At 39.0% G+C, this 23,929-nt stretch overlaps 1 protein-coding gene across 2 annotated transcripts in view; it reads right to left on the reverse strand.

Annotated features, from left to right (window-relative positions):
- Positions 1–2,272: 2,272 nt before the first annotated feature.
- Positions 2,273–23,929, reverse strand: part of LOC112161900 (cadherin 11, type 2, OB-cadherin (osteoblast)) — a 264,903-nt gene continuing 243,246 nt past the window's right edge. For both annotated transcript variants that reach the window (XM_024297437.2, XM_036215492.1), the window contains 9 exons: positions 22,789–22,976; positions 13,762–13,875; positions 13,513–13,652; positions 11,316–11,449; positions 10,003–10,124; positions 9,805–9,922; positions 6,818–7,069; positions 4,574–4,725; positions 2,273–4,490 (listed from right to left, as the gene is read on the reverse strand). In XM_024297437.2, coding sequence (XP_024153205.1) covers positions 4,125–4,490; positions 4,574–4,725; positions 6,818–7,069; positions 9,805–9,922; positions 10,003–10,124; positions 11,316–11,449; positions 13,513–13,652; positions 13,762–13,875; positions 22,789–22,976 — 1,586 coding nt within the window. In that variant the 3' untranslated portion in view covers positions 2,273–4,124. The remainder of the gene's footprint in view (positions 4,491–4,573; positions 4,726–6,817; positions 7,070–9,804; positions 9,923–10,002; positions 10,125–11,315; positions 11,450–13,512; positions 13,653–13,761; positions 13,876–22,788; positions 22,977–23,929) is intronic.

Raw genomic sequence — 23,929 nt, forward strand, 5'->3', positions numbered from 1 at the left:
GAACATTATGTCTTCAGGAGAACAAATTCTTCAAGATTTCACAGGAGTAGACGAGCAATCTTCATATTACTTGATGACATGAGGATGATGAGGTGAAAGGGAGGAAGACGCTGCAGTCGACCTGTTGTCTGGAAGTTCCCTCTGATCTAGTTTCTCCTCCTCCTCCTCCTCCTCCTCCTCCTCCTCCTCCCCTGCGCCTTCTCACCGTCTTTTTGTGCGTCCTCTCTTTTGTTGTTCATGAAAAGTGCAGCCTGACCTTTCACAGTGTAGCTCCCTTCAAACCAGTGGATGAAGTATATGTCTGGATTTGTGTGTTTGCTTGTGTACACTTTTTTTTCACAATGCTGAACTCTGAGGTGCTTCCAAATAATTCATTAAGTGATGACTTTATTAGGTCAAGATGTTGCAAAAGTGAAAAATTGCCACTAAAACCTGCCATTACAACAGATGTTATGAATGAGAACCAGTCGTGATGGGAAGGAGTTTGAATTGTTTTCAGAAATCTCCATTTATTTAAAAGGTTTGCATGTTTTATTTATGTCTTTACAAAAAAGCTACAAAAGGGTCATAACAAGATTTGTGTAGAAGACTTATACTGTTATACATATAAGTATTAAGAATGCAAAATAAATATATTACAATTCCGTCCATCCATCTTCTTGCCCGCCTATCTTGGAGCCTATCCCGGCTGCTGAAGGGCAAAGGCGGGGTACACCCTGGACAGGTCGCCAGTCCGTCGCAGGGCCTCAATCACACACACACATTCACTCTCACATCCACACCTAGGGGCAATTTAGAGTCACCAATTAACCTATGAAGCATGTTTTTAGACGGTGGGAGGAAGCCGGAGTCCCCGGTGAAAACCCACGCATGCACGGGGAGAACATGCAAACTCCACACAGAAAGGTCCCAGCCGGGAGTCGAACCGGGGCCTTCTCGCTGTGAGGCGAGAGCGCTAACCACTGCGCCACCGTGCAGCCCTATAATACAATTGTAAACTGTTAACAATGTTTATCTGTTCTGTGTTCTCTAAGATAATGTTATTTTCTTTAATCGCCTTAAATAAAACGGTATTCAAATTTTAACAGAATATTGGTGAAGTTTCCAAGTGTAATGCAGAAGGTGAAAGAGGAAATTAGATTACAGGTGCACTCACTGAGTAAATCTGCATTAAAAAAAAGAAAAAATAATGAAATTCCCAGATGAAAAAGCAACAAATATGAACCTAAGTACTGTTTATAAAAAACAATCAACAGCAGACAGACAGACAGACAGACAGACAGACAGCACTAACCTGTTTTTACAAATTCTAGCAGCATCTGTAACAGTATTTTATAATGTTATCACATATTTACTTTCAGGTAAAACTGGTTCTTCTGAAAAACGTGTAGGTTTGGAAGAAACTAAACCCTCCATTGAGGCTTTAAATAAAAATGAGAACTAATTTTTTTCACTAATGTTTCCAATTTTTAAACTGAGGAGATCTTATATTAGAAACCTTTTTATGCACCAGTAGTGGTGTTCTTATTGACTATGAAGTTGGATTTGTGATAGTAAATTTGCCTTATAAACGCAACAATTTAAAAAGACTCATTTATTGAAAAAAAGGTTTTGCGCTTGGAGAAGGTGGTTTTTGAGGCACATCGAAATTTTGCCAAAATGCAATGAAAAATTATTTTTTAATTAAATGAGTCACATGACCAAGAACCAGATTCCACGCTTAGCAGTGCAGTTTCTTGAGTGCTGCACAGCGGGAGGTCCCACAGCATCAAAGCTCATCAGAAGTTGAGCGTGTCATGTGGAATTGTTGGATCTACAGGTCCTCTGTAAAATCTCCATCCAAAATTTCATTTACCAAACCCGCTTACTCCCTTTTGTGGTTACAGGGTTGCTGGAGCCTATCCCAGCTACCATTGGGTATAGACGGGGTACACCCAGGACAGGTTGCCAGTCTTAGGCAGGGCCGCACAAGCACATACACACACCTAGGGACAATTTTAAAAGCTCAGTTACCCTTTTAATCATTTTTTTTTTGGACTGTCGGTGGAAACCCGAGAAAAGTCATGTTTGAACGAGGAGAACATGCAAACTCCACACAGAGAGAACCAGGCTGGGATTTGATCCAGGGCCTTCACACTGCCAGACAAAAGGGCTGAACGCTACACCACATGCAGCCCAGTGTTCACAAGTTATAGCTGTAAAATGACAAGGTTTAGTTCTTACCTCCCAGTGAATCATGTGTGAAAGAAATTCTACCTGAACACACATACAATGTCATTTTATAAAAAGAGCATTTATTTCAAAGTTGTTTTTTTTTCTTTTTTTTTTGCTTCGGAGATTGAAGCACATAGTAAAGCAACAGTACAATGTTCAGAAAATATAAGTGTGATGCTGTAACTTCTTAATTTTTGTAACATGTTTTCGTTGTAATACTGGAATATTCTGCATGTATACTAAAATAAGAACTTTTAAAATTGTACAAATCGGTACCATAAAACTCGACAGAGAATAAAAACAAGGCGTTCTCTCACTGCAACAAACACAGATTGCTAGTTTTTTCTCTTGAACAGGGAGATGGAACCAAAAAAAAATCAATTAAACAAACAATTAAAAATAAAGAAGCAAAATCAAAATAAGAGGAAAAAAAGTTGCACACAGGCGTGAAGTAAAGCAAACATTTAACTTTTAGCAGTGAAATTTCCCACAGTTGACCACAAATTTAGACGCAATATATTTAGAAAACTGCGAGAATCATCAAGTTTATGCTAAAGTCAAAGGTCGCTCTATTTCTGTGTAACTGTGTCCAACAACAGAACAATAATAATAATAATAATAGTGGTGGTAATAATTATAGAAAACAACAATAATAATCATAATAATATAATAATATTAAAACAGAAAGACTGAAAACAAACTGCAGGCTAAAAAAAGAATGCCCTGTTTCTGATTCTTTTAGTTACATTGTGTTATTTTTCTATGTGCACATATTATGTTAGTGTGGCAACGAGCGTTGATACAACACATGCTGCCGCCAACATACATGGGATTTGGAGGAGGAAAAAAAACCCAATGCAACTTTAGTCAGAACCAGCGCATTCTGTCTCAGAAAGGTGGGACCGTTGGCAGGAAAAATCGCTTTGTACACACCGGACATGGAGGAGAGTTTGCTTTCAGAATACTTTTCAACTTACAAATAACAAAAAAAGTTTTTTTTTTAAAAAAAGGAAACAAAAATGAAAGAATGCACTGCGCTGCAAGAGTGTCAGTAAGTTTAAGGCGATTTTTTTCGAGCTCACAGGTTTTTGCTCATTGTCATCATCGACGGATGCCACGTGAAGAGATGGTCATTCATGGGGGGAGGGGTGACGGCCGATGGAGGACGTTTTTCTGGAATCATCCACAATTTGTAAATCCAAAAAAGAAAAATATTTGTGTAGCACAGGTTCTCCTACAGTCCATGTGTTTGTGAAGCTACTGAAGCTGGCGATCTACATCTTCGGTCTTGCTGTTTTTTTATTTGTTTTGTCTTTTTTTTTACTCCTGGAGTTGTTGTTGAATTATTATAAGGCCACCATACTGTGAAAATGCTGTGAGCGTCTTCAGAGTATCAACAACCCGGAGTCGGTCTTCGCATCTACTGCACTTCAGCAGACAAAACAACAAATTTGACCCTACTAACACCTTTATACAACTTTTCTTTGATTTTTATGTTTCTTCTCTTCCTCTGGGGAAACAGAGGAACCTCTGAGGATGAGTCCAGTCCTTTATAGATATAGAACGTCGTACACACTCAAAAATCTGCTGTAGGCAAGTCATTCTCTGGATACAAACACATTTCCATCATATTGCTCCCAACAGACAAACTGATGCTATAACAAATCTGCCAGTCCTGCAATGCTCAGGTCTGTAGAAAAAGACAGAAAGAAAGCCGTAGGAAGGACGGGACAGATTTTGGAATAATGGGAGTCCAAACATTTAATACGTGTCCATTCATTGACAGATCGAACTAATCAGCTGGAAGATGGTAACAACAGGATACTAAGGAGTCTTAACCCTCAGTTAAGAAATCCTCTTGGAATCAATAAATCACAAATCTGGAGGGCGTCCACTGAAGAAGACCTCTGTTAAGAGTCCTCAGCATCGTCCACATCGTTAAAGGAGCAGTCTTTGGTCCCGTACAAATCCGCCAGCTTCCTAAACCTCGGCCCCCAACTCTGCAGATAGTCATAATCCAAGTCAGACTCTGTTGTGACAGACTCGAGCGAGCTCAGCGACCCAGCCAAAGATCCTCGGCCTTCGTAGCCGTAGATCTGAATGGAGTCATAAGGAGGTGCGGTCGGGTCGCTGTCGGCGTCTGCAATGCGGGTCTTGATGAAGTCGTCCACGTCGACGCTGTTGGCTGCAGGTCGACCCATGCCCGGCCTGAGGGGGAACTGGAGTTCTGGTTTGATGTCCTTCCTTGGCAGGAAACCGTTGGCACCATCTGGGTTCTGGACACAGATTAACAGAGAAAAGTCTAAAAACAGCAGTTTTTGTTTCCAGATTCACTGTCTGTGGTCGTCTTCCTTCATACCTGCAGTGTAGCAATGTCAAACGCCTCAGTGTCCTCTTCACCGCCTCCCTCATCATCGTAAGTGATAATGTTCTCCCTGATGTCCTCCTCCTCAAACACGATCAGCGGCTCCTTTTTCTGGCGCCTCAGAGCGACAAACAGCACCACTATTGCTGCCAATGACAAATGTGAAGTTTAAAGAAATCGGTCATTTAGTGAGTAAATTGCAAAGCCTTTGCAGTCCCTACGAGCAAGTTAAATAAAGAATGGAATAATGAGAATGCACTTTGGGAGATTTGGGAGCTTAATTACATCTTGGGCGGTTTAATTCATATCACAGTTGAGTTATGCTCTACACACATTTTAATAGCCGGTGGCTTTCTTAGGCTGTTTTGAATGTTCTCACATACCATGATGATGTCGCATAACAGATGCAGTGAGTCAAACTGACGTAGACAAATGCAAAAGAAATGCAAAATGCTCTGTGGACCCAACTGCAATTATGGAAAGTTTTTCCTGAATGAGTATGGCTGCATTAGCAATAATTAAATAAAGAGCAATTTACATTGCATAGCTTGCCCTTAGCTGTGCCTCCTGCATCGTTGTGGTCCATTTGGTATCACAGTGAATTACTTTTCATGAAAAGTAGTTTTACACCCCTCCATTTTCTAGGCTTTGGTTAGGGATCTTGGTCATGTTCTGTTTTCAAGTTTTCACTCTTAGGTAGGCAATTATCCACAGTTGTCTTTATTTCAATTAATTGTCCTCAGCATATTTAAATGTCTTGCAGTCTGGAATTGTCAGGTCATCTTCTTTATCACATTTTTGTCATGTTTAGTTCATATTTTGCCACCAAGCCTGTTCTCTTGCATATTGGGTCCAGTCCCACCAGTTCCAGACATCCCTGCTTCTGGGCTGCAGGAACCTGAGCTGTTTTCTGGTTTAGCTTTTGTTTTGTTGTTGGTCCTCTCCCCACCAAGTGTTGTTTTGTGTTTGGGCATCTGGGATCTGCCCTTTTGGGGAGGGGTACTGTCAGTTTTCTGTGGTTTAGTTTGGTTCATAAGTGGTGTTTTGGGTAATGTTTTGAGTTGTCTCCTGTCAGGTTCATGTTCATCATCCACAGCTGTCTTCATTTCTGTTCATTGCTGTCAGTCTATTTAAAGGGTAACCAAACAGGGAAGTTGAAGCCTGACTCCACCTACAGCTGAAATGTGAAAATCCAGTCAGAGAGGTGGGCTGGGGAATGTGACTGTTACCATTACTGGAGCTGCAGATCACAACATGGGACTAAAATGGTTTGACCAATCACAAAATTCAACTGTAATACATCAATTCAACCTGTAGGGGGCATCACACAGACTGTTTTTGAATATATTTTCAAGGATTAGAAAAGTTTATTTTAATTTGTCAAAAAATTGCCAATGACCAACAGATAGCACTTTTAAAACCCCATTTATAGAGACCAACAGCCAAAAAAAAGTTGATTCAGGTTTGGGTACCCTTACAGTGTCTGATTTTCAGTTGGTCATGATCAGGTCATCTCCTGGGGTTTTGTCATGTTTCCGTTTATTCAATGCTTTTTTTCTGCAACCCATAATAGGTGACAGAATATGATTTTTCAATTCCTTATCTCTATTTTAAAGTATTTCCTAATAACTAGGGGTAAGGCTAGACGTGAAAAGATTGTTAACAACAGCAACAAATGGAAACTATGATTTTCTGACACTATTTAAGGAAGGTTGGTGGCTAAACTCAGCAGGTGAGGACAGGCTGTAAAGTTTTCAAAGTGACAGTTACATGATGCTGGATCTTCATGTCAGTAGGAAACATAAAACAGTGTTCCAATAGTTATTGTCATAGTTTGGGCCTACCATGTTGTAAGGCAATATCAATATCATTTTTATTTCTATGAGAATCTTTGAAAGTCATTTGCCAGATGCAAGATTGTTGTTGAAGTGGATGCCACTAGCCAGGAAATCAGTTAGAAGATGAAGTAACCTCATAAAACCACAATGCCCTCCTCCAAGTACCAATCTTAAAATAATAAAGTGTCATTTTCGGCTTCCAGTATTGTGTGCAGCTGTGAATGTTCTTCTTTATTGATTGGATTTTTGCAAATAGCAAAAATGTATTTATTTTTGCTGGGAAAAAAATAATTGCAGGGGCTGATACTTTGCGTGTGACAATCCTGATTATTAAATCAACTTTACAATGACTCTGGGCTTCATGTTTTCATATGCATGACTTTTGGTTACTGCTGCTTACCGAGTAGGATGACAATGCAGGCCAGAATAGCTATGAGGGCACCAGTGCTGAGCCCAGCAGGCAGGACGTAGGGCTCCACGTTACAAGAGAGGATGGTGTCTTTGCTGTCACAGGAACACACTCTGATGGTCAGGGTGTTGGTGCTGCTCAAAGGAGGGAAACCGTTGTCGTTTATCTCGATGGGAAGGAAGTAAACATCCTGGGTTAGACGGCTGAATCCTTTGCGGAGCACATAGATGCTGGCGGTGCTGTCTGCGAAGAAAAGAAAATATAGGAGTGAGCAGATGTGCTGCTGAAAAATATTTTACATTGAAGAAGGTCCATGTGTAAGGAGATTATCTTTTAGACTCATTTTCCCCTTTATTACTGTTCACACTCACAGAGAGCCATGAACACGCACACGCAACAGCAGCCAATGAGGTGTGACACTGGTGATATTAAATAAACTGAGCGCTCATTCATCAGCTGAAAAGAAAATATATTCAAAAGCAGCTGTGACTTATACATCTGCACTTTTTCTTCCCGACTGAAACATTTGGCGTCTGATGTTCAAAGGGCTTTAATAACACAAAGGCATTTGAGTTATTTCTGAGGCACTTTAGAAGCTTTATGTTCAATAGCACAAAATAAATAAACAAATAAATCACCAGTCTAACAAAAATATATTTGCAGTTGTGTGAAAAAGCATTTACTCGTTTCCTGATGTTTTTGCAATTTATCACCTTCAACTGATTCAGATGGGGACATTTTTCATGATAATATACAGTAAACATGAAATGAAGTTTTCTAAAGTTATTCAAGATGCCTGTCTATTTGAGAACTGATGATGGCCACTGACATCTATCAGTTTGACAGAGTTATAAGGGTATTTTTAAAGATGAAAATTGTGTTTTTAACATATTCTTATAACATTTCTCTCATGAAGGAGGATATATATGAAGAAAATTAAGGTTAAAACAGCATTAGTGAGTCATGTCATTTAAAACAGTTTGTGATTGTTACGCACAAACCACAGCATGTGTAAAAAAACTAATGGAATGCTTTTATAATTGATCAAAAAATGATTTGAGTGCATCTTTAAGGGCTTGGAGCTCAAAGGAACACACTGAGATGTGAACCTCTCCACTAACAAGGAGAACTTGGAACAACAGAGAACCTTCTCCAGCAGCAAACAGCCAACCACAAAGATTCCACATGTGCAATGAGGAGTGAGAACTGCATGTATAGCACTACATGACTCCTTTGATTCAGTTCAAGTTTGAGTTCATAATTCAACAGACAAAAAAAACTAAACTAAACTAAACCAAATGGACCCACTTCTGACCAAAGAAAAAGGAAAGTAATGGACCAAAGTCTGGCTGATGCAAAATTACAAATGGGGCCAATACTGTATTTTCTGGATTATGATGCACACCGTCAAAAAATGGTCTGTTTTTGAACATGTGTCATATTGACATATAAAGAGACAAAAGACTGAATAAGTTTGTCAGTCATTGGATTAATATTAACCCTCTCATAATCCTTTATTAATCTCACATTGTGTTTTTCAACAAGTGTGTATGTCTGAGAAGAATGTGCATATATGAATGTTAGTGGTTCTTACTAATTTAACTAGTGTACGGACTTTCTACCCTTCATTGTATTTTCATTTGTCTTAGGCCATACCGGCCTTTTCTTTTGTCTTGTCTCCTTTTTTTTTCTTTCTCTTCTTATGTTGTTTTGTGTAAATAAGAAAACAAACTAAATTAAATATGATTAACAAAGTCAGTCAGTCAGACTTTATTAGCTGCAGTCACAGTAACTCTTGAACGTGTTTCTAACATGCTACACATTGACCACGTTAGAGGTGTTAGCATATTCTCAATACCTGTAACTCCTAACCTTATTTGCAACAGCTTAAAAACAGACAGATGTCGCAACAATAATGCTGTGACCATGCTAGCTCTCAACATTGTGAGTAACGTTTACAAAAAAAACACAGCACAACATCGCTAGCCGTATTAGCATATTCAAAATTATCTCCAACCTTGGTTGCTACACCTTAAAAACAAGCTTTAATGTGACTACGCTGGCTCCCAACTTTGTAAGTAACATTAACAAAAAAACCCCAGTCCGACATCACTAGCTGTGTTAGCATTTTAAATAATTCCCAACCTTGTTTGCTACACGAAAAAAATATTTGATACCATTAAAACAAATTTCATTGTGATTACACTAACTCCCCAAAAAACCCCAAACAAGTCACTTCTATATGTTAACTGCATTAGCGTATTCACAATAGTACCCAACCAAATATTAATATCATATTAATATTATACAAGTATTAATTATATTTTTAAGCATGGCTTACAGTGCAGAATATACAGTTTTTTTGTTTGTTTTTTAAGGGAGTTGTTTAAAATCTTCTTTTCCTCCTAATTAATGGCATCATCACTTAAATACTTTAGCCTGGACCATTCCAGCGTTGGAAAAGTGAAGAAAATGCCAACACTTGGGCCTTCTCACTGTATTGTTTATGCTTTTACCAACACAGTTCAGTTTGATGCAGTACTGATAAATATTTTTTTCATTATGAAGTTGTGTTGTGCATACTTTTTCCTATCCCATAATTCCACTGATGCTTTGTTTAACAGTGTTATGTTCATTTTATTTTACTTTCTCACAGAGCTTAATTGAATTAATCCCCCCCACACACCCCCAACCTTCCTCAAGATACATGTACAGACGGACAGAGATCCCATTGCAATTAATACAGCCTGCAGGACATGTGTGCGCACACGAGTGTGTGTGAGGAAGATTGGGAGCACCTGCTGATTTCTAGAAGGTGCTGTAAGCCTCCATCTGCTTTCGCTTTGATCTAATCTGAGCGAAAAGAGGGAGGGGGTGGGGTGAGTAACAGACTGCAGGTGAAAAAACAGAAGGAAAGGCTGCAGGAGAGGACAGAAACATGAAGAAAGACGAGGAAAAAAACGGGGGCAGACATTTACCTCTGCTGTCTGTCAAGGAGAAGTTGTGATTGTGGGCGACTTCCGGGGCGAGACTGAAGGAGAAGTGCTGTCTGTGATCCATCTCGTCTTTGTCCAGCGCACTCACTGTTTCGATGACCTTTACCGTGAAAGTTAGAAATCAGCGTTTCGAATGAGGGGGGGACCTCTTGTTTTTCAAGTGCTGACTCTTCGACCTACCTTGCCCGGCAACACGGTTTCACACATGAGGACTTCGTTGTTAGAAGCCAGCTCTGGCGAATTGTCATTTACGTCCTTCACCTTGATGTTAACTCTCACTTTGGCGTCCTGATGGTGGCCTCCTGCACATGGCAGAGAAAGGAACCATCAAAAGTTAGGCTTCGTGATTGCCTGCATTCGAATCCAAATGTAGCAGCAAGTTAAAAAAAAGTCAACCTATATATTTAGTGAGATTGCTTCACAATCAGTCAGCCTCTCAGCCAGCTGTCTCTTACTTTGATTTGACCGTTTGCTTGTACTGTCTTTCTTTTTTCATTTTAGTATGTAAAAAAAAAAAAACTTATGAATGCATAAAAAAGGTGAATATTTCTCCAGAGTTTTCTGCACAGAACACTGACGCACTTTTAGCTTTAAAAACAGGACTACATTTTCTGTGTTGCTGCTCTTGCATATTTGCAGATCTAATCAGTGTCATTTTTCTCCTACCCTATCATTAGTAGGCATTTATTTAGCTTCCCAGAGCCTGTGAGCGGTTAGTCTGAAATGGTTCTAGCTTTGTGGGTGGAAAGCCCATTTCCATATGTCCTGTCTGGCGTCTAGCACGCCACATGGGAAACCACGCGGCGCTGGGTTAGCTTGAGCCCCAACCACAGAATACCAGGGCGGGGCGGCTGTGGCTTGTGGACGAGTTCCCTGTGAAAGCCAAAGCTCTGGACTTTTAGAGTGTTTGAAGTGGAGGTTTTTAACAGTATTCTCTAACACGGCTTCCAGGTGGACTTCTGTTTGCCGTGCAAATGACCATTGAAGTCACACATACTTTTTTAAAATAAATTGTTGTAGGTGACCACATTTTTTATAGCTCCTCAGTGGTGCTCACTTACTCAACAGCTGGATTTTACAGCATTGTTTTTCTTTGTGCTTTAGATGGGCTTTTTCAATGTTTTTCAATGTTTGCAGATAAAACAGACAACTTTACTTCTCTGTAAAAATTATGCTAAAATCTAGAATCTGTCAAAACTGTTATTTTAACTTCCGCTTAAAAATGGAATCAGAGCTGGCAGCCTGAATCCATCCTAAAGTCCATACATAAAAATGATGGCACGCATCCAACGCTGCAGAGTGACAGTTTGGAGGTATGAATGCCAGCAAATGTACAGCCAGCCTGGTGGCTATCTGGGATTTCACCATCTGTTAGTCCCAGTCTGACCTTGCCTCTGCATATGAGTGGGTGCTGTTTAAAACCGTTTGTTGTCCCATAGTGTGAGGCAGAACAGGAGAAATAACATGTGGTCTCCACCCTGGAGAGTACGTACCTATCTCTATTGCTGACACAGATATGTTGTGCCATGCCTGGGTCTCTCTGTCCAGTGGTTTCGTTGTAGTGATCAACCCATCTTCTGAAATGCTGAAGAACTTCTCCACATCCGTGTACCGAGGAATCATGTAGCTGCACAGAGTTAAAAACATTCAAGTGAATTTTGGTGAAGGTTTTATAGGCATGGTACCTCACAGTGAAGAAGCTTTTAGTGATACAAGGAGACAGACATGGTCATGAGGGCTTTGCTGCCTTGAGTCACAACAACTCTAACAGTTGTTTCTGGTGCAACTGCTCAGGATACTATGTTGAGAAACTCTAGCGCCCTTGTTTTTACATAGTTCTCTCAGGTCACCAAATTTGAAAGTCCCACTTTTAAATGAGGCTGACATTTGTAACTTAACAAATTCTAAAACTTGGATTTCAGTCTTTGGTCTATTCTGGTGTTAATTTGCAGGAATGTTTTGGACCACTGAAGTCTTAAATTACCACCGTTTGGCTAATGGCCTCACATTCAATTTTAGAACATTGTGGCATACTTCATGGTAGACTAAATGCCAAACCTCACGGGGCTGCATGATGTCTGAGAATTTATAAAAATTAGAACCATATTTTTTGTTCTATGGTCACATCAGATTATAAGGCACACAGTCAATGATTGGTGTGTGTTCAAAATTATGTTAAAAATAAGGTGCATGGAATCATACGGCGCAGTAATCGAGACAAAAGAATCAGAGACAATATCATTAATCAGTCAGACTTTACAGCATTTACAGTAACTCTAGAACTTGTTTGTAGCACGCTACTCGTTAGCCACGTAACAAGAGTTCACATAAGCGTATTCACAACGCCTGTAACTCCAAACATTGTTTGCAATACATAAAAAACATCATACGATAGTATGATGACTATGCTAACTCCCAACCTCGTTAGTAACACATAAGGAAAAAAAAAAAAAAAAACAATGCTTAATGTTACTTAGCATATTCACAATATCACCCAACCAAACATTTTGAGGCATACTTAAAAGGTCTATACGGCGCGCTGTCATTATGGAAGAAAATTAAATTTTCTAAGTGCGCCTTATACACCTAAGACAGATTGTCTAGGAGGTCAGACTGTTTTTGTCTTTTGTTAACAGAAGAACACAGTCATACATGACTCACAAATCTAAATCTAATCTGGCGAGATGAGGAGGTTGTTAGAATAACTAGTGACAATTCTGGAGAGAATGTGTTCAGCATTCTTTTTTTTAATTTGAGCCTTAAAAACAAGAATAGAAGTTTCAGGAACTACCATGTAAACCCCGTTTGATGACGGCACTTGTGTGTGGCTTAATATTGATGATGCTTACTGTGGCCTGAGGTGTATCCATTGTGTTTTTAATCGTTTGAATCTAAAGTAACCTTCACTGAATGGCAGAGTAACACTACTTTTTAACACATCCTACATAACAAAATAGTTTGAAATGATTTTACACTTTTCAGACTAGTGTGAAAAAACAGTTCTTCATAAGGTTTCTTAAGAAGATGAAGTTGTAGTGAGTAGTTTTTGAAAACAAATGATCAGCAGCCTTTTACTCTCAATGGAAACAATCATGGAGTTCTCAGTTGTGGACATTTATTTATTTTTTTGCACTTAGCTGGACACTAAAATAATCCAAAGTTGTCTATTTCAGGTTTTAGTTCTCTCATTCTGGGATTAGAACATATTTGAACTCTCCAGATTGTAATAAAAGTCACACAAAGCGCAGCTTTTATGTGTTGGGTTAGAGCAGAGGTGTGTCAAACTCAATTGCACAGGGGGCCGAAATCCAAATCACACTTTAGGTTGTGGGCTGAACAAGATAAACATTTATTGACCAAACTAAAACTAAATTTTTGAAACTTTTAAAATGTATGCTTTTAACAAATAGGAAAAAACACAAGCAGGAATTTTATTCTACAATAAATTAACTTAGACATTAAATAACTTTGAATAGTTTACTCTACATAAAAATATAGTTTGTATAAGATAGCATCAGGCCATTAAAAACAATAAAATGATCTGGAGGGCTGGATAGAATTACTCAGCGGGCCGGATCCGGCCCCCGGGCCTTGACTTTGAGACATGGGTTCGGGTTACAGAAGTAACTTGTGCCTAATTATTTGCCCCAATCAAGGGCTCCTGATTTCCTCTGCGAGTGTCTGTGATACCTGACAGGATTGTTGGCAGCATCGGTGTCCTTGGCGTGAACTCGTCCCACCACAGTGCCCGGAAGCGCATTCTCTTCTACCTCATAAGTGTAACTGGGAGCTATAAAAACAGGAGGTTCATCTGCATCCTCCACTGATATCTGCACAAAAACATAAACACACAAACATGCATAACTAACAGCTCCTCATGCACGAACATGATACACTTAATTGACTTCATTTCGCTCCTGTTGACATAAAGACTTGTACCTTGATCGTGGCTTCATCCTTGTAAGGTCCCCAAGTGAGAAATCGAGAGTCAATGTGAGGGTTGGATCCCTCCACCTTTAAGGAGTAGCTCCTCTTCGTCTCATAGTCCACGTGCTGATGAAGGCAGAGAGGACAGAACAGAAATTTAAATGACTATTTTGAAGTAAATCAGGGATCAAGCAAGTCTGTGCTTTTTACATTGTTCTCTGCCAGGGGGCGCTGTTGGTACATGAATGGTTTGAAGCCAGTGACTGTGCCACCACTCCACAGCACATGACTTCCAGCACAGCTGTTGCCCAGCAGTAAACCAGGAGTAACCCAAATAGAGACTTCAATCTTGAGATGTTGGTATTGCATGATATGGCCTGATGTGATAGGATTATTTTTGGATGCAAATGAATCGCTTCATTGTTTGGCTGCTTTCAGTGGCAGATGAAAACAACACCAGCCTCTTTGTAATGAGTCACGATTAGGTCTGGGAGTTTGGGACGCTTTGCGATAAGAGAGAACAGAAAGTGCTTTCAGTCACCGGAATGAGATGAAGAGATAAAGCAAGTAAGAAAGAAAACGCCATGCCAACATTTTCATCCGTTTTTATGTGGAAACGGGTAAATTAAAAATACATTCCTATTTAAAACTCCCTGACATGGATTTTCAGCGTAAAACCTTGAGATTACATTCACTGCGTTTAAAGAGAAACCACATTCATGTGCAAAAGACTTGAAACTCTATTGATTCTCACTTTTCTCACACATCTCATTAGTTTATTTTAATGCATAAGTGAAACAGAATACAGGTGAAATGGCAACATCAATGCAGACATTTCTTAAATTTACTGAGTCTGCCTCACTGCAGGGAACCTTCTACATCAACAAGTATTCTGGCAGTGATTGTATGAAGATGTAATAACCAAGAAATGCTCTTTGCTGTGATAACGAGGGAGCCTGCTTTGCCAGGAGAGCTTGGCAGCAGCCTGGTTGTTGCTATAACCTAAATATGTTGCTCTAAATCAAGACTCTTCCAAGCAAATGTATTTCCAGCTGGAATAGTGATGCTGAGACGGCAGATGCCTGGAAGCAGAGCTGACTGATCCATATCAGATGAAAATGTGAAACAAACGAATATTTGATTAAGAAAGCACTAACAAAACCCAACCTGCCAAACAAAAGGTTAATGCATTGCTTCAAGCTTCCTTGCTGACGATTTGGCATCAGTTTTATTGTCAGCGTCTCCCAGAAAAACAAATTTTAAATGAATTTTCTACCAGTTTATTGCAATAAATCATCTTCAATAAACCAGACATGAAGCCAAACATTTTCAAACTGCAGTTTGTTTCTTCAGCACAGAGCAAAATACACCACAAAACGAATTTTTTACCTGCTCCTTTTCGTAATGGATGCCAATAATACGAATGCTGCATTGGAGACGTGAAAAAGGTGGGAAAAGAAAAGTGCTGTGGAACTCTGCCCAATCATTGCCCAAAGTTTGTTTGAAGTTGCACCAGTTTGGTAGGCTTTGAGCCAAAAATGATCACAAATGTATTTATTTATTTGCACAGCTTTGTCGGGGAAAAGATTCATTCTTAGCGCGACCACACACAACGACCCTGTGATGGGGCTAGTAGGGGAGCTGTTTTTTTGATATTTCAGACAAACTGTGCATGTAGTGGTTCAAGCAACAAATTACAGCATGGGTGTACCTTAAGCGTCGTTTCCACTGAGTGGTCTGGACTGGACATGTGCACTACTGACCAGTTTAGAATGGTCAGAGCAACTCAAGTCAAAATTTCCATTGAGCGTGTTTTGAGTGTTGGCCTGTGTGGGGTGTAGATCAATGACGTGTCGGTGTGTCTCCAGTCTCTAACCTCTACGAATAATGGGGGAATACTAAATGTAAAGTACTTAATATTCTTTGCAAGAAGATTGCGGGAGGTGAAGAAGAATACAGCAGAAAAGAGGAAAAAACTTTCGGCTTGGATCTTGAGTTGGGAAACGCTGCTGTAGTAAAATCTGTCCGCCAATCATTGGGTTACATTGTGTGACTACAGAAGCTCTGCCCCAATGGGTCCATTCAATTTTTTTAATGGACCTACAACCAACGGGAGACCAAAAATGGTACAAATCGGTCCAGCCAAATTGATCCATTTTACAATGGAAACGTTAAAAATACTGTACCGGTCTAGTCCGATCTGAACTAGTCAGAGGAAATGTGGCATTAGGCTCCTCTCTTTCAGAAAGGCTAGTTAGCCATAAGAAAAATCCCAAATCATTATGTGTAATCATGCTATATCTATATATATAAAAAATGCCCGTCTCTGGGATAAAAAAACACTCCTCTCACCCTGATAGCTACTACATGTTTATATATATATATATATAAAGATATATATATATATATATGCACAGACAGAGCTGGTAGCTTCTCCCACATGCAGCCGTGACGTCAGGAACACATTTTTTGACAGGCGGCGAAAGATGTGGAGGGCACGCAAATTTGTTGAGCATTTCGCATTAGGTTTGAAAGCTCCTTAACAACGACTCTAACTTCTCTCTTTAGTGAGTTTGCATTCTTGACAGGCTTAGAATGTTTTTGTGAGAATGGCTACATTTAGGAATATGCAAGTTTGTGTTGTTTGTGATCTATTTAGATCACAGATGTCCAAATCCAGACCTCGAGGGCTGCGGTCCTACATGTTTTCCAACAAACCTGCCACTGAAGCTTCTTATTGGGCAAACACCTGATCCAGATAATCTGTAGCAGAAAAGGCAGGAATTCTAAAAAAAACAGCAGGGATGCCAACCCTCGAGGCTTGGAGTCTGACATTCCTGATTTAGATACAGAACAGTATTCTGTCTGTCTGTCCTCATCTTAAATAAAACGTAATTATCCCTGTAGAAAGTTAACCAATTTTATGCTGAGGGATCTTAGCGGTTGGTTAACTTTACAGGCCAGATCTAAAATAAAGATAAACTTGACTGTATTGGACTATAATAATCTCAATTAATTGTAAATGTTTGGAATAAAGTAATCATAATGCTTATTTTGAAGTTGTCCTTACATGATTTATTGATTAATCAGCTAATCAATTTATGTTCTAACAGTTCCCGCCACATCTGAAACAAGTTGTTAATCAAATCAATTGACATATACCATTATAAAATGGATAAACTGAATCGTTCAGTACCATCGTGGTCATCTGAAGAACTGCTGCCAACATAGGCAGACAATCCTGCTTATGATTGATAAAAAAAATTCTGAATCCAATCAAGCTTTGAAAGGATAAAGCCTGTGTGGCTTTCGGATCCATTGTGATGACCAGAAGGTTCACAATGGATTTTTTTCGCTTTAATTCAGTGGCAGGTACGCGAGTTCAGCCAGGTACAATCACGGATGTGACCCAGTTCTCTTTTCCTCTGTTTTTGTCACTCTGTCTGTCCTCCCTGCCCTCTCTCTTCATCCCCACACTCCCTCTTTCCATAATCAGTGTGAAATAATGATAATAATATTCACAATAATGCCCCTCCTTCTCCCCATGCAATCTGTAACACACACCAATACACACACACACGTACAGCTTCTTAATATTCTGTGGACTTCTTTCGTCAGGACACAGTTGAAAGGGAATAGCTGATTAAAGCTCATCCCCGTGTGTGTGTTTGTGAGGAGGAGAGTGAGAGAATAGAGATTAGTGAAGGCTACTCTTGATGCTGATTTGAAAGTGTGTATAGGTGTGTGTTTGTGCGCACACTTTTGTGTGTATGAGTGCATGCAGTTGGCTTTTAATTTTGCGTGGCACTGCCTTCGGGGTGCGAAAGGTTTTGATTTCCCTCGAGAGGCATCAAGACTCAATAATCTCACCCGCGCAAGCTTTTACTTGTGCAAACACACACATATAAACACATCCGAGTCGAGATCGGATGGAGAGAAGCTAAAGTCAGCTCGGCACTGTAGCCCAACACTTATTAGTTCAATATTCGCTTATGTTTTGGAGAAATACAACATTTATATTATATCACAGGAAAAAAAGGTTGCATAAAGAATTCTCAAAGCCAAAATGTTTGCTGCGGACTCATTGAACTGTGGAATAACTAGAAATGCTGAGTTTTAGCGTTTATGTAAATCAGTTGAAACTGTGCTTGAGTTCCTCTGGGTTCTGATTTAGGACCTTGGTATATTTTTCTTCAAGAATGCTTTATTTGCTCGAGGTTCCTACATTTAACCACATACGTAGGCTTTTAGTTTTACCGGTAGCTCAGTGGACTTTAATAACATATTACTCAACAATTTCATGTAATTTAAGAATCAGAAATGACTTGTTTTTTTAAATTCAATTGCCTGTTAGAAATTCATTTCAAAGAAAGCAAAGCTGTAAAGACCCAAATTAAGAATTGGAGATCATTTATCATGCTTTGTCAAGCTTATATTTTATTGATCTGCACCTGGAGGGAATAATAATTAGATATTTTCATGACTGTTTACAAGTGATTTTCTGTAAGAGTTTTAGGTATTTGTGCTAACTTAGATTATTGGGGGGGGTTGGAGTACCAGGGAATTTTACAGGAAGTTTCTTCCCATTTTTTTTTACATTTTCTCAGACGTCACTTATCCATCAATGTAATAATTTACTCCACAGTTAGTAAAGCCTGCTCTTCAGGATCGACCACTCAGTTAGCTTTCTCTTTGCTGCCTTGTATTTCCTGCTGATTAGCTGAATCTGATTATTCTGGGTTCTGACTGACTAAACATGCCTCAATTAAGCAAAACCGACATTGAATGCTCTTCTTTCAGCTTATTAGACTATTGGGTTCATGTGAAATGAACTGTTGCTTTCCTTCATCTTATTTCACATCGCTTGAACAGTTTATTTGCTTCATTTTGGAAGCGTACAACAGCGTAAGCTGTAGGCGTCTTTTTGCTCCCACTCAAACGACATTTGAGTGTTTGTTGTTTTCTCTCTCTGTTCCAACTTTGGATAATTGTTTGAGACAAAACAAAAGTTAAAGAAAGAGGGGAAAAAATAATTTAAGGAAACAAATCAAAGCATGTCAAGAGTAATGTATTTAAGATTCAAATATGAATGACCTTCCCAACTCATTTCATTGCTATTTACATCTGAGAAATGAATGAATAAAAGTCACCCGAAAAGGTGAAATTGTATTTTGTTGCTTTGACTACATGACATTTAAAAGCAACGTTAAGCAAAAAGCAAAAGAAATGAGACAAGACAGCTGAAATATTAGCAGAGAATGAGCTGATATATTGTTTTTTTCATTTGATTTAATAGACAATCAATTGTTCAGATCTTTTTCAAATGGAAATCTAGTCCAGTGACCAGACGACTTTTCATTTTCTTGCATATGTGTAATAACACATCTGGACCTGCAACTTTATTTATACAGAAGCCGCTTTGGAACCTTAGAAACTTAAGGTTTTAGTTACAGTTTTAGTTGTGAGTTGGCTTTTGTTTGTTTTGCATAGTTAGGATTTAATGGAAACAGTGTAATTCATTCAGTGTAATGTATTTCTAGAATTTTGATAAAGTTTTGTGCATATGTGTAATTGGAAACACAGCTAATTATTTATTTTTAGCCTTGCAGCGTGTTTCAATATTCATTAATTTCTATGATTTTTCCTCTAAATTCAATTTTATACTACCAAGAACATTCCCTCATTATTACATTCACACTACTGTGCTTACATGTATGTTTTTAGTGCCAAAGGCAGCATAGCTAAAGTTAAGTCTCATTAAATTGAAGCCCAGATCTATGAAAATGTGCAGTATGAACTGTCGCTATTGGGAAGCGATTTTGACCATCTTTGATCAATTGTAAAAGCATTCCCAGGGGTCTCTTAATAATGATTATGACGTTTTTAGCCATAAAAAAAAAAAAAAATGTAATTTTCAAGGACATTTCTGAAAAGCAGCTGTAGTACATTAGAAATTCACCTCTGAGTTGTGGGGGGCTCCGCCCCTCCCTTCCCACAATCCCTTTTTTTTAGACTTATTGTTGAAAGCTCTCTGTTTACAGCCTCTCACACTGACAACCTAACATAAAAAGTGCAACAAAAATGGCAATTAATATAAGAGTTATTCAGTCGTACATTTTTTAATCCAGATTCCAGCTCAGACAAGGAAAACAAAGACGTTCGTGGATCTATTTATCTGCTAGTGATTGGTTGGGAGCTTGTGGCCTGCTGATTGTAGCTTTTACATCTCAGTTACAAGCATTTTTTGTCTGCTCCTGATTTACAACAATGTGAATATAGAGAAATAATAAAAAATGCAAATTTAATCCTAATTTTAGTAATATATGTCCTTCCTCATCAGAAAAATGCCACAAGATTGGGCTAAAAACGACAAAAACATAATTTTCATCAGTCTTTCAAACTATGAAACAGTTTTCTTTTTTTGTGAAGCTTTGAAAATATATATATATTTTTTAAAAATAGTCTCTTAAGAGCTAGATCTACTGAAAATGTTCAGGTGTTTCGGTCAAGTCTTCTTCAATGGCACTAGTGTTGCTAATTGGTTTGGTCTGAAAGCAAATTTGATGTACAAAGAAATATAGGATATTTGATCAACATTTTAAAGAGAACCTAATAGCTTCCTGTGCACTCATGAATGCTTTTCTGTGTAGTCTTTTGAAGAACACAATCATTCCCCAGCTTGAGGAAGAAGCTGCTGTTAAAGCTGCTCGTACAGCAGTAGGTACTTCTGTATAACATGCCAGATGGCTCTGATTTCAAAATTTCTTGGCTTGGTTACAACTGAGCACATGCACACTCTCAAATGCACAAAAACAGTGATAACGCCCCACTTTTGGAGTAATCACCAGCTTCTTTTTTGGGACTGGACTGTCGTCTTTGCTGACCTTTTTGCATCTGTTTGTGGAGGTTCCACAGATGTCCACGTTTTCACTGCTTAGTTAATAATAGGTCCAACTTCTGAAGAAAGGGACTCCACGAGATCTCAGTTTTCAATCATGTCACACTTTGATAATGCAGCTATAAAACCTGCAACCTTTCAGCAGTAAGACACGGAGGCCAGAGAGGAAATGCTCTATGAACCAGCCCACATCAGCAGTCATGCCTGACCTGAAGCCACACACACACACAGAGGCATACATTTGAGGACATTTAAAATAAGGCCAATTTCCTCCAAACAAATCTATTTTTCTTTTACTATCTTATACCCCAATGTTACCCTTATACTGGGGATGTGAGGCATGTTCAAGACTCTTGAATCCACATTTAGGCCTTTGTGTTCACTGGACAAGCAAGGAGGGGGGTTCTTCTCCCTCTTTTCCCTTATTCTACAGTTTACTAGAGCATGTACCTACAGTTGGAAGAGTTTTGGTGTGAAACATCAGAGCGGTTCAAATCTTGTAAATCTTGCTCCAGGCTTTTTCTTTCATAGATCTATTCCGCTTATAGGAAAAATTTGGTGTCGTATAATTCAAACCCTAACTATAAATTTCTCTTCAATCATCAATTTTCAAATGGTTAGCACTTCTTGGAATTATGGCGTATACTTGTATGGCGCTTTTCTACCATCCTCTAAAGTCCAAAGCCCAAAGTGTTTTACAGCAGGAGTCCCCAAACTTCAGCCTCCACTTTTGGCCCGGCCCCCTGAACACTAGCAGAGATGTATGATTTAAGAAAAAAAAAACAGTCTGGCTATGCAATAGAGACCCGCATAGAATGTAACTTTTGATTCTATTCTTCTGCAGTCTTCGCTCCTATCTCATTATGTGTGGCTTTCTGGAAAACTTTAAATGTTTAAGTTTAAACCCATCTTGCCATTTTTACACTTCTTTTGTCAGCCTATAAACTGACCTGGCCCCACATCAGAGAAGAAAACAGCTATGCGGCCTCACAAGAAAAAGTTTGGGGACCCCTGATTTACAGTCACAGACCCATTCACACACTGATGGCGGCTCCGCTGCTGAACCCTGGTGCCAAGCTTCCACTAGAGCCAACCTGGGGTTCAGTGTCTAGCCCAAAGATACTTTGACACATGGCCAGGAAAGGCGGGAATCGAACCTACATTCTTCCAATCAGAGGTTGACCACTTTACCGCTGCACCACGACCACAAAATCTGAGTCCATGACTGGTCAAAGTTGGACCTTAACTTTCAATGCACCTTCAATGGTCACAGGTTGAACCTGGAAATGGTTGTAGAAACTTGCGTAGCAACGTATGAATCCAAGAGTTTTGAACCCGCAAGAAAGGAATTTTCCTAGATGTGTGTGTCTTGAAAATGCAAGTCGGCGTAACGTAACTTTACAGAATGACACAAATACTGACTGAGATCCACAATGATCAACGGCGTCTGGGAAAAGAAAGGCCCTAACTGCATTTCAGAATGAGCAATTTTATAAAGAGGAAACCATAGCAAAGTCCCACATCTGATGACTTAAACACTGAAATCTTACAGGATGAAATTCCAATCAGGCCTTGCTTTGGCTCCATAAAACCATTAACCCTTTAACTCCTGAGCCGTCACCAGTTACGCTTACACACAAAATGTTTAACGTACTGTCATTTTTCAACCTTAAATAAGATCAACGTAATTCCAGTAGATTCTGAAGGAGAAAAGTGGCTCAACTGGAATTATTGTGTTAATGGTTGAAAAGGGTTAACCACTAACCATGAAACATCTACGAGTATTGAAAATACAAGTCTATGAACATAAAAGTTAGGAGATCTGCTGTCTTAGAGTGTCACAGTAAAACTAGCACTTGGATTTGGTCCTTTAAAATAAAATATGTCTGTTCAGAAATAACTCTGAATTAAATGGTATTCTGATGAAAAAGAAAGAAATATTCTTTCTACTAAGCATTGGTCTTTAATCTTGTAAAATCCCTGAAAAGACAGAACATTTTTTCTTCTATCAGGAGAGACGGGAACAAAATGGCCAGGAAATCCTTCATGTTATTCCAGTACTTTTGTTTTTTCTCAACCTCCTCACTGCTCCCCACCAAAATAGATTGGTTCCAGCTGGATATCTTTACATCATTCTTTACCTTCTTCAGCTTGATAACAGCTTCTCTGGTCTCTGAGTCGGTGGTCAGTTCAAAGACGTTCATTCCATCTCCATCGATTAGGCGATAGGCCACCAGGCCGTTTTCTTCCAGATCAGGGTCTTTAGCCTTCAGACGGCCCACCTCCTCTCCTGGAACTTTGTCCTCGGACACAGACATGGTGTATACACCTACAAAAGATGAATTCAAATTAAACATTCATTTGTTTGGTTATTAGTTAAACAACCCCAGTGATGCAACACCCTTTCAAGTCTTAGTGAAGGCCTGACTGGCTGCCATTGTGTTTATTCCCTGATGCAGGGTCAGTTTCTGGGGGGATCGTCACAAACAATACCATCTGCTTCATACAACCCAGAGGGGTGTCAGGTGTGTGTGTGAGTCAGTGAAGGTGTACACAGACACCTGATCTGTGACTTTGAGAAGTAAGGCCATATGTCCGCTCATCCTTTAGTTTATCATTCATCCTCCCGTTTCATTTCCTCGTGTGGTTTGAGTTCATCTGCTTTTGTCAGTCTCTGTATTTGTTGACATTTCTTCCTCCTCTGACACTATGGGATTTGAGGATGAAGAGGAGTGAGTTTCTTCATTTGTTCATCTAAATCAGAGCTCTGAAGCCACATGCTGCTCCTTTAATCCCACATTGTGGCTCTTTGGCTTTGAAGAGAAATGCAAACAAATAGAAAAAATAATGGATTTGTAGTTTATTCAAATTTGTATTAGTTGATTTTTCATTTTTTTGTTATTAACATGTCAGATAATGAAGCAAAATGATGGTCACAGTGATTAATTATTCTTATCTTCTGCTGCATAACAGTGTTGTCAAAACTGTTCTGAGGCAAATTTCTTAAAAAAAAAGAATGGATTCAATGTTATCTTACTATTTGATAGTTAATAATAAAAGAATGATGACTCTCCATTTTCATCACACAAGAAAATATAATGTTTAATATTTGTGCATTTTTAATTCATGAAAATATTTGTTATTTCATTTTGAAAGGAACTCGTGTTCTGCTATCGAAACAAAAAAAAAACGTTTTACTGCCTATGGAAAAACTGAAATAATTCAGGTATTGTGAAGCTACATTTAGTAAATAAATGGCCACAAAAACATAAATAATGCACA

The sequence above is a fragment of the Oryzias melastigma genome, linkage group LG15 (genome assembly GCF_002922805.2).
Source record: "Oryzias melastigma strain HK-1 linkage group LG15, ASM292280v2, whole genome shotgun sequence".
Lineage (NCBI taxonomy): Eukaryota > Metazoa > Chordata > Actinopteri > Beloniformes > Adrianichthyidae > Oryzias > Oryzias melastigma.